General features: G+C 40.6%; 1 protein-coding gene across 4 annotated transcripts in view; it reads right to left on the reverse strand.

Annotated features, from left to right (window-relative positions):
* Window positions 1-7,798: 7,798 nt before the first annotated feature.
* The window catches only part of MAP3K7 (mitogen-activated protein kinase kinase kinase 7), a 61,547-nt gene continuing 54,966 nt past the window's right edge, over window positions 7,799-14,379 (reverse strand). For all 4 annotated transcript variants that reach the window (XM_075862166.1, XM_075862165.1, XM_075862167.1 and 1 more), the window contains 4 exons: window positions 13,337-13,454; window positions 10,906-10,967; window positions 9,860-9,975; window positions 7,799-8,563 (listed from right to left, as the gene is read on the reverse strand). In XM_075862166.1, the coding sequence (XP_075718281.1) occupies window positions 8,383-8,563; window positions 9,860-9,975; window positions 10,906-10,967; window positions 13,337-13,454 (477 nt within the window). In that variant the 3' untranslated portion in view covers window positions 7,799-8,382. The remainder of the gene's footprint in view (window positions 8,564-9,859; window positions 9,976-10,905; window positions 10,968-13,336; window positions 13,455-14,379) is intronic.

The following is a 14,379-nucleotide window of genomic DNA, read 5'->3' on the forward strand; positions in this document are numbered from 1 at the left end:
TGTTTCTGTAACTACCATTAAGTTCTATGACTTACGAAAACAACGTAGCTCAGCGATTTACGCTGTTTACGTAACTCACGACCATATGTTTTTCATGGTCGGAATTTACCTCATTCAGCTGTAACACAGAGCAGCTGAACGGGGTTTAGGGGACCCTGTTCTGGAGATAGGTGGGACCCGCATCTATCTGACATTTATGACATGTCCTGTGAATGTGTCATAAATGTCTCTCGTGGGAAAACCCCCTTAAGTCAGCTGCAGATTACTCGTGCGATTTCCCTTACGATGTCTTTAGAGCCTCTTTTAAAAATGTGGCCTTGTGAAATACAGCCAGAAGAGCCATTTGGTTAAAACATGGTTGAGGGATGTCGCTTCTAAGAACAATTTGTGTGCCCTTTCTTTTGAGCCAGCGAGGCTCTACTGAGCTCAATTAAATAAGCTCCTTGAAGTACATAGAGGGGAAAAAAATAATATTTTACAAAGCAGCAAAATATTCAGTTAAAAAAAAAAATCTTTCCTGTCGAGGTACATATTCCTTCTTCAAGTCAGATTTCCGCAAAAGAAATGAGCAAGCTATATCAGACCACATATTTCGCAGACCTTTCTCTGACATTTTTAAGAAAAAGCCAGAGAATCCACATCCCTCCAAGTCAGAATTTTGATGTCAGATGTTTGTTAAAAGTAGACGGCCACTTAAAAAATCCCTCCTAGTTAAATGTTACAACAGACAAGTGGGTGCTTCACAATGTCAATGAAGGTTATGCAATGGCGTTCTATTATACCCCAAGACACATATTCCTTCTGAACGATCAAAAAGATTCACGTATAAACATCTTGGTGGAAGAGTTCTTAAACAAAAATGCCTTAGAACCCGTTCCAGAAGAAGTGAAAGGTCGTGGGGTGTATTCCATGATTTTTTTTTTTGTCCCCGAGCCAGGGGAGAAGTGGTGCCTAATTACAAATCTGCGATATGTCAACAGCTATGTAACACCGGCAGCGGTCCCTATTACCGGGTCTCGTACCTTGCTCGGCGGCCTCTTCCGCAGCTCACAGCCGCCGGATCCCTAGTGCGTGAGCAGGGCCCAGTGAATGCAAAATTCAAAAGTTACCCAACCACCCCTGCTGCTTCCCAGGACTACTTAAGGCACGGCACCTTCACCATCTCCCAAGTGCCTGAGCAATGTTGTACTAACTCAGCGTTTGCCTGCAAAAGTTTCTGTATCCTGACCAGTCCCCTATACTGCATCCTGTGTCCATGTACATTAATCCGGCACCAGCCTGTATCCGCTACCTGCTAGTGTCCAGCTGCCACCAAGGTACCATCTACCAGTGACTGTATTACATCTGTCTGGCCAGCAGCTACTCTGTTGCGGTGGAGTAGCCCAGTGGTTCCACAAACCCATTGGACATTACACGCTGTCTCAAAAAGATTTGTTTCAAAATGGATATGATAATATCCAAGACAAGTATAAGACTACAAGATCATTTCATGGCATTTTAAGACCTGAAAGATGCTTATCTTCATATTCCTATAAAGAAATTCTTCAGCAGAGTCATCAAAAGAGCTATTTCTCATCAGGTAATATGAAACATCTACAATTCAAGGCGCTTCCTTTTGGCCTATGTCTTGCTACCAGGATTTTCCCAAAGGTAGCGGTGGTTGTGGTTGCAGCCTTGTGCATCTAAAGTCTACAGGTATTTCCATACCTAAACGACTAGCTTTTGGTGGCTGCATCAGTACCTATGCCTCAGAGTCATCTTCGCAACACTGTTCAGTTGTTTCAAAATCTGGGTTCATCATCAATTGGGAGAAATCGGGTGTCCGTCAAAAAGGAAGTAATTTCTAGGGTTTCCGATAGACTCCAGTTCTTTGGCTCTGTATCTGCCCCCAGAGAAGATGACGATAATGCAAAAGGAAGTTCATTGTCATATCACAGCGATGCATCTATCGGTCCACAGCATTATGTAGACTCTGGGATATTTTACAGCTGCTATAAATGCAGTACCTTGGGCCCAGTCCCACATCAGGGAATTGCAGCAAGATATGCTAGCAACCTAAAATCGCAATCCAGACAACCTTCAGTCCCTAGTCAGCCTAAAGACAGAAATAAAGAAGATTCTAGGTTAGTGGCCTCAGTATAAAAACATCTCCAGGGGGAGGAATTTTCAATACAAAAATGCAGTGACGATCTGAAGATGAGCAGATGCATCTGTAGTGATTAACTGGGTACAGAAAGTTTGGCAAGAAGTACAGACATCAGTTTTCCAATTTTGGTGACTTGAAGGCCATCAGTTTAGCTTTGTTTCACTGCAAAAATCAAGTAAGAGACAAGGCGGTTATTCTCCAGTTGAACAACCTGGTCTCGGTCTATTATATCAACAAACGGAAATACAAGAAGCAAGTCACTGTTGAAAGAGTGAATGAAGATCTTTAACTAAGCGGAAGAATTATTGTTACACCTGAAAGCCATGCATATCAGAGGTTGTTTGAATACACAAGCGGATCCTCTAATTTGGAACACAATAAATTCATCATAATGGGAATTTAATCCCAAATATTTCCCTCTATTACTAGAGTTAGACATAACGGTGACCAGCAACAGCAAAAAAAAAAACCCATCTGGAATTCTGCTCCCTGAATCGATAAAACCGTCCCACAGCAATCAATGGGTTTTCAATCAGCTGGAATGGTCGCTTCCTTTACATACTCCAGTCTCCCTAATCCAGAGATTTCTAAAGAAGATCCTCATAGAACATCCCAGAGTGCACTTTATTGCCCCATTCTGGCTCTGCAGGGCCTCGCTCCCCCTATTGTTGCATGTTTCAAGTGGGGAATACTGCAAACTGCCTCTTAATCCATGCCTTCTACTACAAAAGGACCTGTTCCATCCAGACATCCCCAAACGTAATTTTAGAGCCTGGAATGTGAGAGAACTAAAGTAAAGGACAGAGGGTTCTCTAATGCAGTGATTGATACTTCCCGTTTATTAACGTAAAGAGTCTACAAATAGAACTTATTCTAGTATATGGAAGAAATTCTCTGCTTGGCTAGCAGATTCTGATTTCTCTGTTGATATTCCTTGTTTTCTGCAATTCTTGTGGATGGCTTCAAAACAGGAATAAAGACCAGTACACCTAGGCCCCATGCACACGAACGTATTTTTGTGGCCGCAATTCACCCGCAAATCTGAGGGTGAATTTGCAGCCCCATTCATTTCAATGGGCCCATGCACACGACCTTGGTTTCCACGGTCCGTGCATTGCCCAGGAGCCTGGACCGCAAAAAGAACGGACATGTCTTATTATGGCTGTGTTTGCGGTCCAAGTTTATAGAAATGAATGCACGTGGCCATGTGCACGGCCCGCAATTTGCGGGCGACACTCTTCGGCCGTCCGAGCCGCACGTCACGGCCCGTACACACCAATACAGTCGTGTGCACGAGGCCTTAAGGCGCGTTTCACGGTTATCAATTGTATTATTGAGGAAAGTTTGCTAAAAATTCCCAATCTACTTTGATTAAAGGTTAACTAAACTTTCAACAAACTTCTGACATGTCATAGTGACATGTCAGAAGTTTTGATTGGTGGGGGTCTGAGCACTGAGAGCCCCATCGATCACTAGAATGAAGCGGTAGAAGCGCTCGAGTTCTAGCGATCGGTGGGGGGTCTCAGTGCTCCGACCCCCACCGCTGAAACCATCTGACCGGTCACTATGACATGTCAGAAGTTTGTTGAAGGTTTAGATACACTAAGCATTACAGGCTTGACATCAATACAAAGAGTTCAGCCTTTGGCACTGGCGTTCTAAGTGCAGTGTTTAAAACCTAACTCCCCCATTTCTGCTGCTTAAATCTCTTCTATAATGCTGAAGATGAGAGGAAAGTGAAAATTGGTTTACCTGGAATTTTGCTATACTTCAGTCCGAAAGCAACACGTTTATTCACCCAATAAAATATATATTTGGCAGTAACTCTGTCTATTTATTACACATTGTGTATGGAGTCAGAAGGTCCTATATAGGCCGATCCATCTACTATGCTAAAGTACTCGGTTTAGTTCTAGGGGGGTTGGTCCTATGGAGGAGCCAAGGATGACATAATAACCAGTCTTATTTTCAGTTATTCAAATATTCCTTAAAAAAAAATCACGTTGCAGAGACATGGTGAGCAGACCGGTCCCACAAATGCTGTGCGTTTTAAACCTTGTGGATCTTAATCACAGAATGAAATAACAGCCCATCTTCTGAGCTGACAATTTTGATTGTCTACAGAAACTAACCCCATAAAGGTGGGTGCCTGTTTTACACATCAAGACGCAGCGCTATTTTTCAAATTGGTCACTTTATGTGGTAGTAAATGGAAAGGCTTTTACTCATCCAAGTGATTCTTTTATGGAGACACATTGTATGGTTATTTGGTGGTAAATGTTGGATGTTTACTCAATTTATAAAAATAAATCCTGCAATGTTAAATACTTGTGTAAAAAAAAAACAAAAAAAAAAACACAAAAGTATAGTAGGTATGATACCTTTATTGGCTAACCAGAAAAATTATGTATGCAAGCTTTCAAAACACAAAGGCTCCATCAGGTAAATGAATGACTAATGCCAGTTGCACCCGATGGTTTTCACAGACACATTCACATTAGTGAGTGAATCTGGTCCGTAAAAACTCACCCTATTCTCTGATCCGTGGAAAGATAGGACATGTCCTATCTTTCCACAGAACACTGACGGGACCTAGCCAGCACACACAGTCGTGTGCATGAGGCATTAGAAGATAAGAAAAAAAAAATTATTATTAAGATGTTACACAAGGACAATTTGTACATGAGGTGATACATCATTAAAATAAGCAGGGGCAATAAAACTGAGATTATAGGAATTAGGAGTTAAGGGATCTGGAGTCAGTCTGATTGGGGGGGATGGGGGGAGGCGAAGTGTGTTCATGTTATGGCTCATAAATCCAGATGTTAGATTGAGGCCTAGTGTCAATGACTGGAGCGTTATCAGTTTGAAATCCCAAATTTTTTTTTATCGGTTGTCCTTAAAACGACACGAATTGTCTTTGTGTAACATCTTAAATGTGTTAAAAGTTATTAATTTGTAAACTTGCCTGAAGGAGCCTCCGTTCTCTAAAAGATTGAATACATAATTTTCTGGTTAGCCAATAAAAGGTATCATACCTACTAGGGAAGTCACAATACCAGAATTTGGACTTCGATACCGATACTTCATGTAGTATTCAAAAACGATACTTTGCCAACAGTAATAAAAAAACAAAAACAAAGTTCTCCCATTTTGTGATGCGAGGCGTGATGGTGAATTGTGCCTCACATTAATAGTAATTAACCCCATTATGTTTGTCAGTCATAATGGGTTAATGTGTGTGGTACATGATGGGGTTAATTACTATTAATCTGAGGCACATGGAGGTTAAATTCATCACACCTCGTGCCTCACAATAATAAGTGAAAGAAATATTTTTTATTTTTATTTTTTTTACAGCATACACATCATAAATGACGCGAAAAAAAAAATTGTTGTGCAGGTTACTACAGCCGTGCCAATACCGAATGTGTATATTTTATGTATGGAGACTTATTTTAATGTTTATTGTAAAAAAAGGTGTCTGTATTTTATTTAAATGTAATATTCCTTTGTTTTTACTTTATTTTTAAACTTTAATGTACTGGCATAAATCGGATATATGCCAGTAAATTAGCCTGCGTACGTATAGTACACAGGCAGTTAGGACATATCTAAGTATTCCCTAACAGGAACTATAGTCCTTCAATAGACCCTGGGCTGTCGGGCCATATATGGTATGGTCCTCGATCGAGTCACAGGAATTCCCTGTGTCGCGATCCAGGGGCACCCCCCCCCATTCTCATTTTCTCCTGAATGCTGCAGTCAGCTTTGATCGCAGCATTCAGAGGAATAGCAGCGGAGATGAGGTTACTCGGATCTCCGCCGTTATAGAGCGGGGCTCCGGCTGTGTAATACAACCATTGCCCAGCTTATGACAAGTGCGCATGCGGTCAGCATGAGGTGATGTGGCCGGCGCTGCAGTAATGAGCGGCGGTTCAGGCACTGAAGACAGAACATGGGGGTGTTTTGTAGTGCGCCCGCCATGTTCTGTCTTCAGTGCCTCCACTCATTAGTGCAGCGCTGGCCGCATCGCATCATCCTGACGGCGCGCACTTGTCAGGACTCAGGAGCGGGGCAATGACTATTACACAGCCGCAGCCCGCTCTCATACATTCATGTGTATTTCCCAAGTATGGCAATACTCCATATGTTGTCATAAACTGCTGTTTGGGCACATGGCAGGTCTCAGTGGGGAAGGAGTGCCATTTGGTTTTTGCAGTGCAGATTTCACTGGGATGTTTTTCAGATGCCATGTTTCATTGTCCTGATGTACCAATACAGTGGAAACCCCAAAGAAGTGATTCCATTTTGGAAACTACACCAATCGAGGAATTCATCTAGAGTGAAAACTGCAATTTTTCTATAGATATATGCCAATATGTTGTGCCGAACTTGTGCCACTGTGCAAAGACAGCTCTCTAATTATTTTGCTGTTTCCTGATTTTAAGAACCCCCTACATGTGGCCCTTATCTATTGCCTGGACATACGACAAAGTTTAGGAATGAAAGAGCATTATGCGCACTTGAGGCCTAGTTTAGTGATTTACACAGCACTAGACCAATTGAAAAGGCTCTGAGGTGAACTAATAAGGCTAAGTTTTCACGTTGCAGTTAAAATGCGTTTGTCTATGCCAATGTAATACATTTTTCGCTAAGGAGTGGCAGTTTTACCACGATTTGCAGCAACCCCCCCCCCATATTTTTAATGAGACGCGTGAATCCAGCCTTAAAGACACCTCACAGAACTGACCCTATTTTAAGAAAATTACACTACTCAAGGCATTCATCTATGGGTGTAGTGAGAATTTATCCCACAGGTGTTTTACAGATGTTTCTAGCTACTTACATTATTTTTACTTTTTGAGTTAAAAGCTGCTTTGTATCCTGTATACAGAGCAGCTGTATTGTGCGCTGAAACCTGAATCTGTCAGGTCAGCGGGACTGACTGTTTCTGTGACAGTGGGTCCTGATCCATCAGTTATCGATCACATCTAAGTTATGAACAGCTCAATCCTGCGTGTCAACGGGACATAGGACCCGCTGACACTGAACCCCCTCAGTCCCACGGACCTGACAGATACAGGTTTCAGGCTAGCTGCAGCTGCTCTGCATACAAGATACAAAGTAGCTGTATCTCAAATAGTAAAAATAATTCTTGCATTTTTTGGGGTTTATCCTTTTTTTTCAACTTTGACTATTATCCCTGGTTTTTAAACTATTCTCCCAATTGATGTAAATAAGCTCCAGTAAGGGTTTCTTACAATGGTCTACCAAACAAGGCAATGCCAAGTATGACTTTAACAGGGGGAAATGGCAAATCTGTGAATTTAATGTGTTTTATGTTCAGTTTTATTACCTTTAACTGTGCATACTGCTTGAATGAAGATCAAATATTGATGTTTATGGGAGTACATGGGGTGTACTTACTTTATCGCATGACTGCACATTAAGAAGTTTACAAATCATTTTTAGGACTACAGCCCACTGGCCTGTGAATAACTGCATTTTTTGATAGGATAAGTAATCTATTCACACAGAACGTTTACTCCATGTAGGCACTTCGAGTAGAATGTTCTAGAATTTCAATAATTAATGTAAAAACATCCTATGACCCAACAAGATGGGAATGATTATCTTAACAGCATGGTGTTCCTTTACTGTATTTTAATTAAGTTCTGATTGAAGGGACAGCAGGGAAAGTCATTCTTATTGCATGTGTAAGCAGTTTTTTGTATTTTTTATTTTGTTTTTAACGAACCTGCTTTTATTTCATTGTACACCACCCCCACATCTCTGTTCTCCTCACACAAATAGTAAAACATAAATTACTGAACTACAGAAATACGAGACATAGAATATGTGAAACGGCCTGAAAGGGACAAAATGATGTAACTGGAAATTGTATTAGCAAGCCGACTAAAATGCGTTTTGTTACCAAAAAATAAATTCTTTGAAGAGCAGGATCTTTGACATTCTTTAAGAAGCAAAGTTCAGCATTACATATAAAAGATTAATCAAAACTATTCCTATAACACGTATTAGGACCTTTCAAAGGCATGAAACATGCATACACCAATAGTTCACATCAATCCCTTAATGGCTGTATTTTATCCTGCAGCTTCATGTGCGGATCCAATGAATATATCCATTTTCATGCTGAAAGTAACAAAGGAAAGTTTGCAAATTGTCTTTAATTGCACAGTAGCGAGAAGTCATCTGGTAACGGATCAAAATCAGGATGTTCCTTGCCGTTTCTGTTGCTGGCTTCGGATGACGTCCAGCTGTTTCTTGCATTGCTGATAATACGTTGAAAGGCTTTTGTTTTCATCTAAAAGCTTTTTGTGCTCCTGTACCAGACGAGATGTATTTTGTTGGTCTTTTTCATCCTGGTCAAGTTCTGCTATTAGTTCTTGCCTACAAAATGATTGTAAAATAAATATATTTTGTATGAAAACCCAATAACCCAATGTTTGAACACAGCGATATTGGGAAAGAAGTCAGCAAGAGGTAGAATTTGTTAACGTCCAAAACAGCTTGGACAAAAAAAAACAACTGTCTAAAGTGCTTTACAAATCTTCAAGCTTTTCTTTTCCTTGCATTTATAATTGATAATCATTGATCTTAATACACCATTCTACGCAAGTGTGAATAAAATGATATATTATATTTATATACTTTATAGATCTTTTACAGTGAAACCGGTTTCAGACAACCACCCGAAACTGCATTTAAAAAAAATGGTCTTCTAGGTGGACAGTATGCATAAGAATTAAGGGAAGTGAAAATCGGTCACAGAAAATCTAGACTAGATATGGAAGTGGTTTTCTCAAGAGGTGTCACTGTATATTATCTAGTCATAATATCAAAAACACCGAAAAAGGCCATACTTACAAATGGTTCGGTGTTTTTGTATATGTCCCTGTGTTTTTATCGGTTCTGTTTGTGCATCAGGAACGTTCTGTTCCAGTTTAGGATTTAGGGACTCGCAAGTCTGGGGATCCTTGTCGTGGATTGTGAGCTTGCGTCCTTTTGGCCAAAATGATTACCAATACCCCAGGTATTTTTCATTATTATGTATATTTGCTTCTCTTGGACACAGCCGGGTCTTTGATGCTGGGAGAGCATGGTGTGTTGTTGTTTGGCATAGCAAGCAGGGTAGCCCGCTCTATGAATTATCAAGGCGTCACAAATAGGCTTCTACCTGGCTATACACGTTGTGCCTCATGACGTACACACTATCCCTCCATGTTTCACTCACTTGCACCCCATTATCCATTTATTTCTATTGAGGCACTTCATTTATTACTGCCCCCTATATTTCACTTATAGTATTACACTTGCACACACACTATTCATTTATTATTTCTTACTACACATCCCATGCACCACACACCACTCCCCTCAAGACTAGTGGGAGTGGCTATTATTTAAAGCACCTGCTCGCCCTTTCATCAGCATTTCTGGCCTGGCTGTGTCCATTTGTAAGTATGGCCTTTTTCGGTGTTTTTGTATATGTCCCTGTGTTTTTATCGGTTCTGTTAGTCATAATATCAGTATGACGGGTATGCCACTTTTATTGGACCTAAATATCATCTAAACTGAACTTCTAATAGTTCACACCACAATACACATATCATTGGAATTTATATGAAATGACGTCGGCACAAAGCAACACCTTTTTCTATCCCCAAACTGAACACATGGACTTACTTTCGTTGCAGTAATAATGCAATCTCCGTTTGTACTTTCATATATTCCTGTGCCATTTTGCAGTGCTGCTCAAACACAGCCATAGATTCTTTGGAGTTTGGACATGGTGCTAGGGGCTGAAAATCAAAAGGAAAAGATTACATTAAAATAAAACAGCTTCTTAACATGTAAACTGCCCAGATTAGTGGTGAACATGAAACAAGAATGACAAAAGTATATATTTTTTTTTAGATTAGGTATGAACAGATGAATTACCAGCGTTACGGGTTATCCGAAAGAATATGCTTCAAAGTGATTTCAAATCTGAGTGGTAGGGGGTCCCAAAGGCGAGACCCCTATCCAACAGACTTTTACGGCACATGCTACAGATAATGAGCTGCAGAATGTTTATCACTGCCGCAGATTGCAAGCTTAATGGAGCTACTATACGTCTCTTGAGTTATACATGTGCATTTCTGTTGCAGATAAACAAAATGCAAATCCGTACCAGTGTGAACATAGTCTAAGGGTTTATGATTTCTGAATAAGTCTATGGAAATATGCTTGTAGACTTGTTCAGTGATGGCTTTGACCAATTACATTCACTGTTGCTCAGCAGTGTCACATAACAGGCCTATCAGCATGAGTCGCAAGTTACGAAGGTAGCCAAGTAAGGTAAAAATTCTTGCCAGATGCCGTTTCGTTGTGCAGGGTTCAAGAAAAAGAGTCTGGAAATGCTTCTGTCGAGGTGGCCATTAACCAATATATGTGGCAGATGGCAGATGTACAGGAACCACACTTTTATCTCTACGGTTTACTGCTCTGATGGGAAATATAACAGCATACTGTCCTATTGACTATTGTGTAAGACAAAATCTCCATAGGGAGCAGATGCAATGACCTCTAACGGAGGCCTTTCTGGTTTCCTAGTTGTCTGCCACACACAAAGCATTTCTAGTCACACAGCCTCAGAAGAAAAACTTAGATGTTTTATCAAAGTATAAGATATGATGAGGTTCATTAACAGTATAAAAGAAAAAAGGTAACTTGAGAAACCTTATACTAACTTGTAACTGATGATCCAGAGTAAGGTATGCCATTGGTATTGAGTTATCTGAACCATTGGTATCTGAAACAAAATGTAGAGAATATGGCTTACGTCTATATAAAAACAAAATACACTTCAACACAAACGTCTGAACGTATGTACAACAAAGGCGACCTACCACAGATCAGTATATACTGTTTTGCAATCCTTATAGAGACTTTGGACAGTCTTTTGTAAGAATGGAGCAGGCGATTGTACGAAAGTTTACAAAAGAAGAGGCAGAAATTGAATTTTTCATATGTGCACTACATGTTCTGTGGATTTTTATTACTGTGCGCATAGGGAAGACACTCTTTTACTAGGTCTCATGTGGATCCCATCCCACACCGTGCATGTGCTATACCGCTCTATACACGTAGTAGACATTTCTTCCTCCCTTAAAGGAGTATTCCCATCACAGACATTTATGGCAAATCCACCACTGGGACCTGCATTTCTAGAATGGGAACCCGACACACATCCTGCCTTCTACCGCAATCAGTGGCTGGGTTTACCGGAAATACCCAAGCGACTTGCTGCGCAGTTTCCAGAACTCAGGAGCTATGTAAACAGCGTAGCTCGCCATGCTTCGCTGTTTCTGGAGCTTCCATTCACTTCTATGGGCACTCCGGAAACAGCGTAGCAAAACACACTCAGCCATTTCTTGGAAAAAATGACCTCTTTGTAAATCAGCGGCCGGAGTCCAGCGACAGTATCAGGTTGTAAGACAGGGTCAGGGTGTCTCACTCCAGAGATAGATGCAGGAACCAGTGGTGGGACCTGCATCTATCGGATATGCCATAAATATCAGATGGGAATATTCCTTTAACTTTCATTATATGATTCAACAAGGCTAGACAAGACCTGTTCACCATGGCGACTAAAAAATAAGCCCTGGCGACCAGGTCTTCCCTGCACTTCACGCATTAGGCAGCCGGGTGCTTCCACAAGTGGAGATCGATTGGTCTTGGCAGATGCAGTCACAGATTGTCACATAATGATAGTCCCTGAGAGCTACTCCAAGAATGATCTCTGTCAGCAGAGAACGATATAGGAATACGGAGATAAAGGAACAGGCCGCTGCATGTAGCAGCTGGCCATCTGAGGGTGGATTGTGGGAGCTCGTGGAAGGTGAGCATATACGGGCAAGCACTACTGTAGAGATAAGGGGTGGGGAGAAAAACTTGCTAGCTCTACTAGGTAAAAGGGGGGCTGATTTTACGACTACTGGGGGAAAGGGTGGAACCCTGCAGATTGTTTTTTGTTTTGTTTTACTACTAGGGATAATAGGGGGATTCTGTAAAGAAACAAAGTTTGCGGAAATCTCTTTTAAAGAAGTGATAACTTTAAAGCGCAGAAACCCACCACTGTAGCATGGAGCAACAGATTGTAACGCCCAAAAGGAATTGCATAAATAACAATTTCTTTATATAAGATTGCAGGAATTATGCCCTTTAGAAATGCCAATTCCCCAACAATAATGCTGCAGAGCTGTTAACAATGCAAAGTCTGCCGACTGACAGTGCATTGAGCAAAGAATGTCTATTAGGAAATGATAATACAGAATTGAATGAATAGTAACTTTTAACAATCGATCTAAACAGGATCTTCACTGACTTAAAGCTTTTAAACTGGCCATACACCTTAGATCATCACAGTGTTCGGCCAACAGCTATCCCTCCCGACCCCTTCCCCCCCATACACAAAGCCTTGCTGCTACACAACAATGATATGAATAACATATACTACATGACCCGAGGATGCATGATGATACAGAAACGCATAGTTTCAAGTGCAATCGGTGGGTATAAGATAGGGATAGGGATACTGCAAGTCTTTGATCGCAGAGCGCTCTTTTCAGAGATAGCGGTAGGACAGACCAGTTACCGCACTTTACGTATCCAACCTTACAGTAGGATAATATCTGTTTATCTATGATTGATAATTCAGCTAAGATCGGTGCAGCAATTTTATATATATTTACTTACATTATAGGTTTAAATAGATTATGCAAATTTAATAAAATAAATGCTATGTTTTGGAGCCTTTGTGAGCTCTCAGAGAATATTAGCATCTTTGAAGACAAACGCTATTATACTATAATCAGTCACAGCAGAAAACACACACAGCATGTGCTCTCCGTAGGGAGAAGAAAGTCTGGCAGTGACTTATCTCCTATTGGTGGGAGGGAGGTTTGGGAAAAGCCATACACAGATGGTTGTCCGGTCCCACCAAAATCTGTGGGTTCGGTTGACATTCATCTAATGCGTATGACCACCTGTAGATTCCACAAAGAAACGTCGTTTATCAGTAAAAAATCATTTAATAAATGTTGGGACTTAAATTTGCTTTAGAAAAAAACAGTCCCAAGTAAAGTTTGTGAATTGTAAAACATGAAATTTTAAGGCTACCTGAATCATCAGGAACCCATGGAATACCACGTGCTGGCTTGTCAGGGGTTGGTCCTGAGGTAGTAATCATCCTCACACTAGGACTTGAGGATCTGCTGCTGCTTCTACTTCTACTTTCCTAAACCATTTAGAAAACATAGGAACAAAGTCAATAAGCTATTTTATCAAACATCAGAACTTGGGACAGTTTATCAATCAGTATTTAAGAAAGTAAATGTTCACATTTTGTTTTTGGGTCTAAAATGTGCTGATAAAAGTTAATAAAACATCTTCATAGGGGACTGATCTCCATTTTTCTGATTTAGCTCCAAACCCCCTGCCTCCCTTCAGAGTTATAGGATAAAATTCTGTCTGACTGCAGCCACCATCCTGGGAGTTTACCACATACACATTTATCATCAAGTTCAATGGGAGATGTACAAATCTGTATTCAGTAAGCGTCCCCTAGTGGAGGCTGCAGGCAGTTTGTAATTTAATGTTTAACTTTATGGCTGTGTGATACATAAAATAATCCAACTGAAAGGGATATGTAGTACAAAAGGGGATCATCCATGTGAGAAGCTCTTCATGGACCATGGGCACGGTCCCTACTTCTATATGCCCTCATAGCACGTATGGACAGGAGTTGTGTATAGGAGACAACCATTAAAATGGCTAAAAAACCTGTTCGGTCCAAGAAATTGGAGAAAAAACAGGAAATAATGTTGCCCTCTAACGCTTAAAAAAAAAAGAAAAAAAAAAAGGCAAGGATGTAACGGACTTTACAAAAACTAAAATTTACAAGTGTGCTCAGTAAATAATAGTTTTTATTTCAGGTAATGCTATAGTTTCTACAAGTTTAGGTAATCAAACATACAACTAAAAACAAGCATAAAAATAAACTCTCAACATGCCAGGGAACACGTGGAAATCAGCAGATCACCTACTTTCGAGTGCCCGTCCAGTGTGGCCAAGTCTACTGCCTTGGCCTTTTATACAGTTATACTCATTCAACCGAGGAACAAACCAGTACACTGAAAAAACACAAGTTCTTCTGATAGAGG

The sequence above is a fragment of the Rhinoderma darwinii genome, chromosome 4, assembly GCF_050947455.1.
Source record: "Rhinoderma darwinii isolate aRhiDar2 chromosome 4, aRhiDar2.hap1, whole genome shotgun sequence".
NCBI lineage: Eukaryota > Metazoa > Chordata > Amphibia > Anura > Rhinodermatidae > Rhinoderma > Rhinoderma darwinii.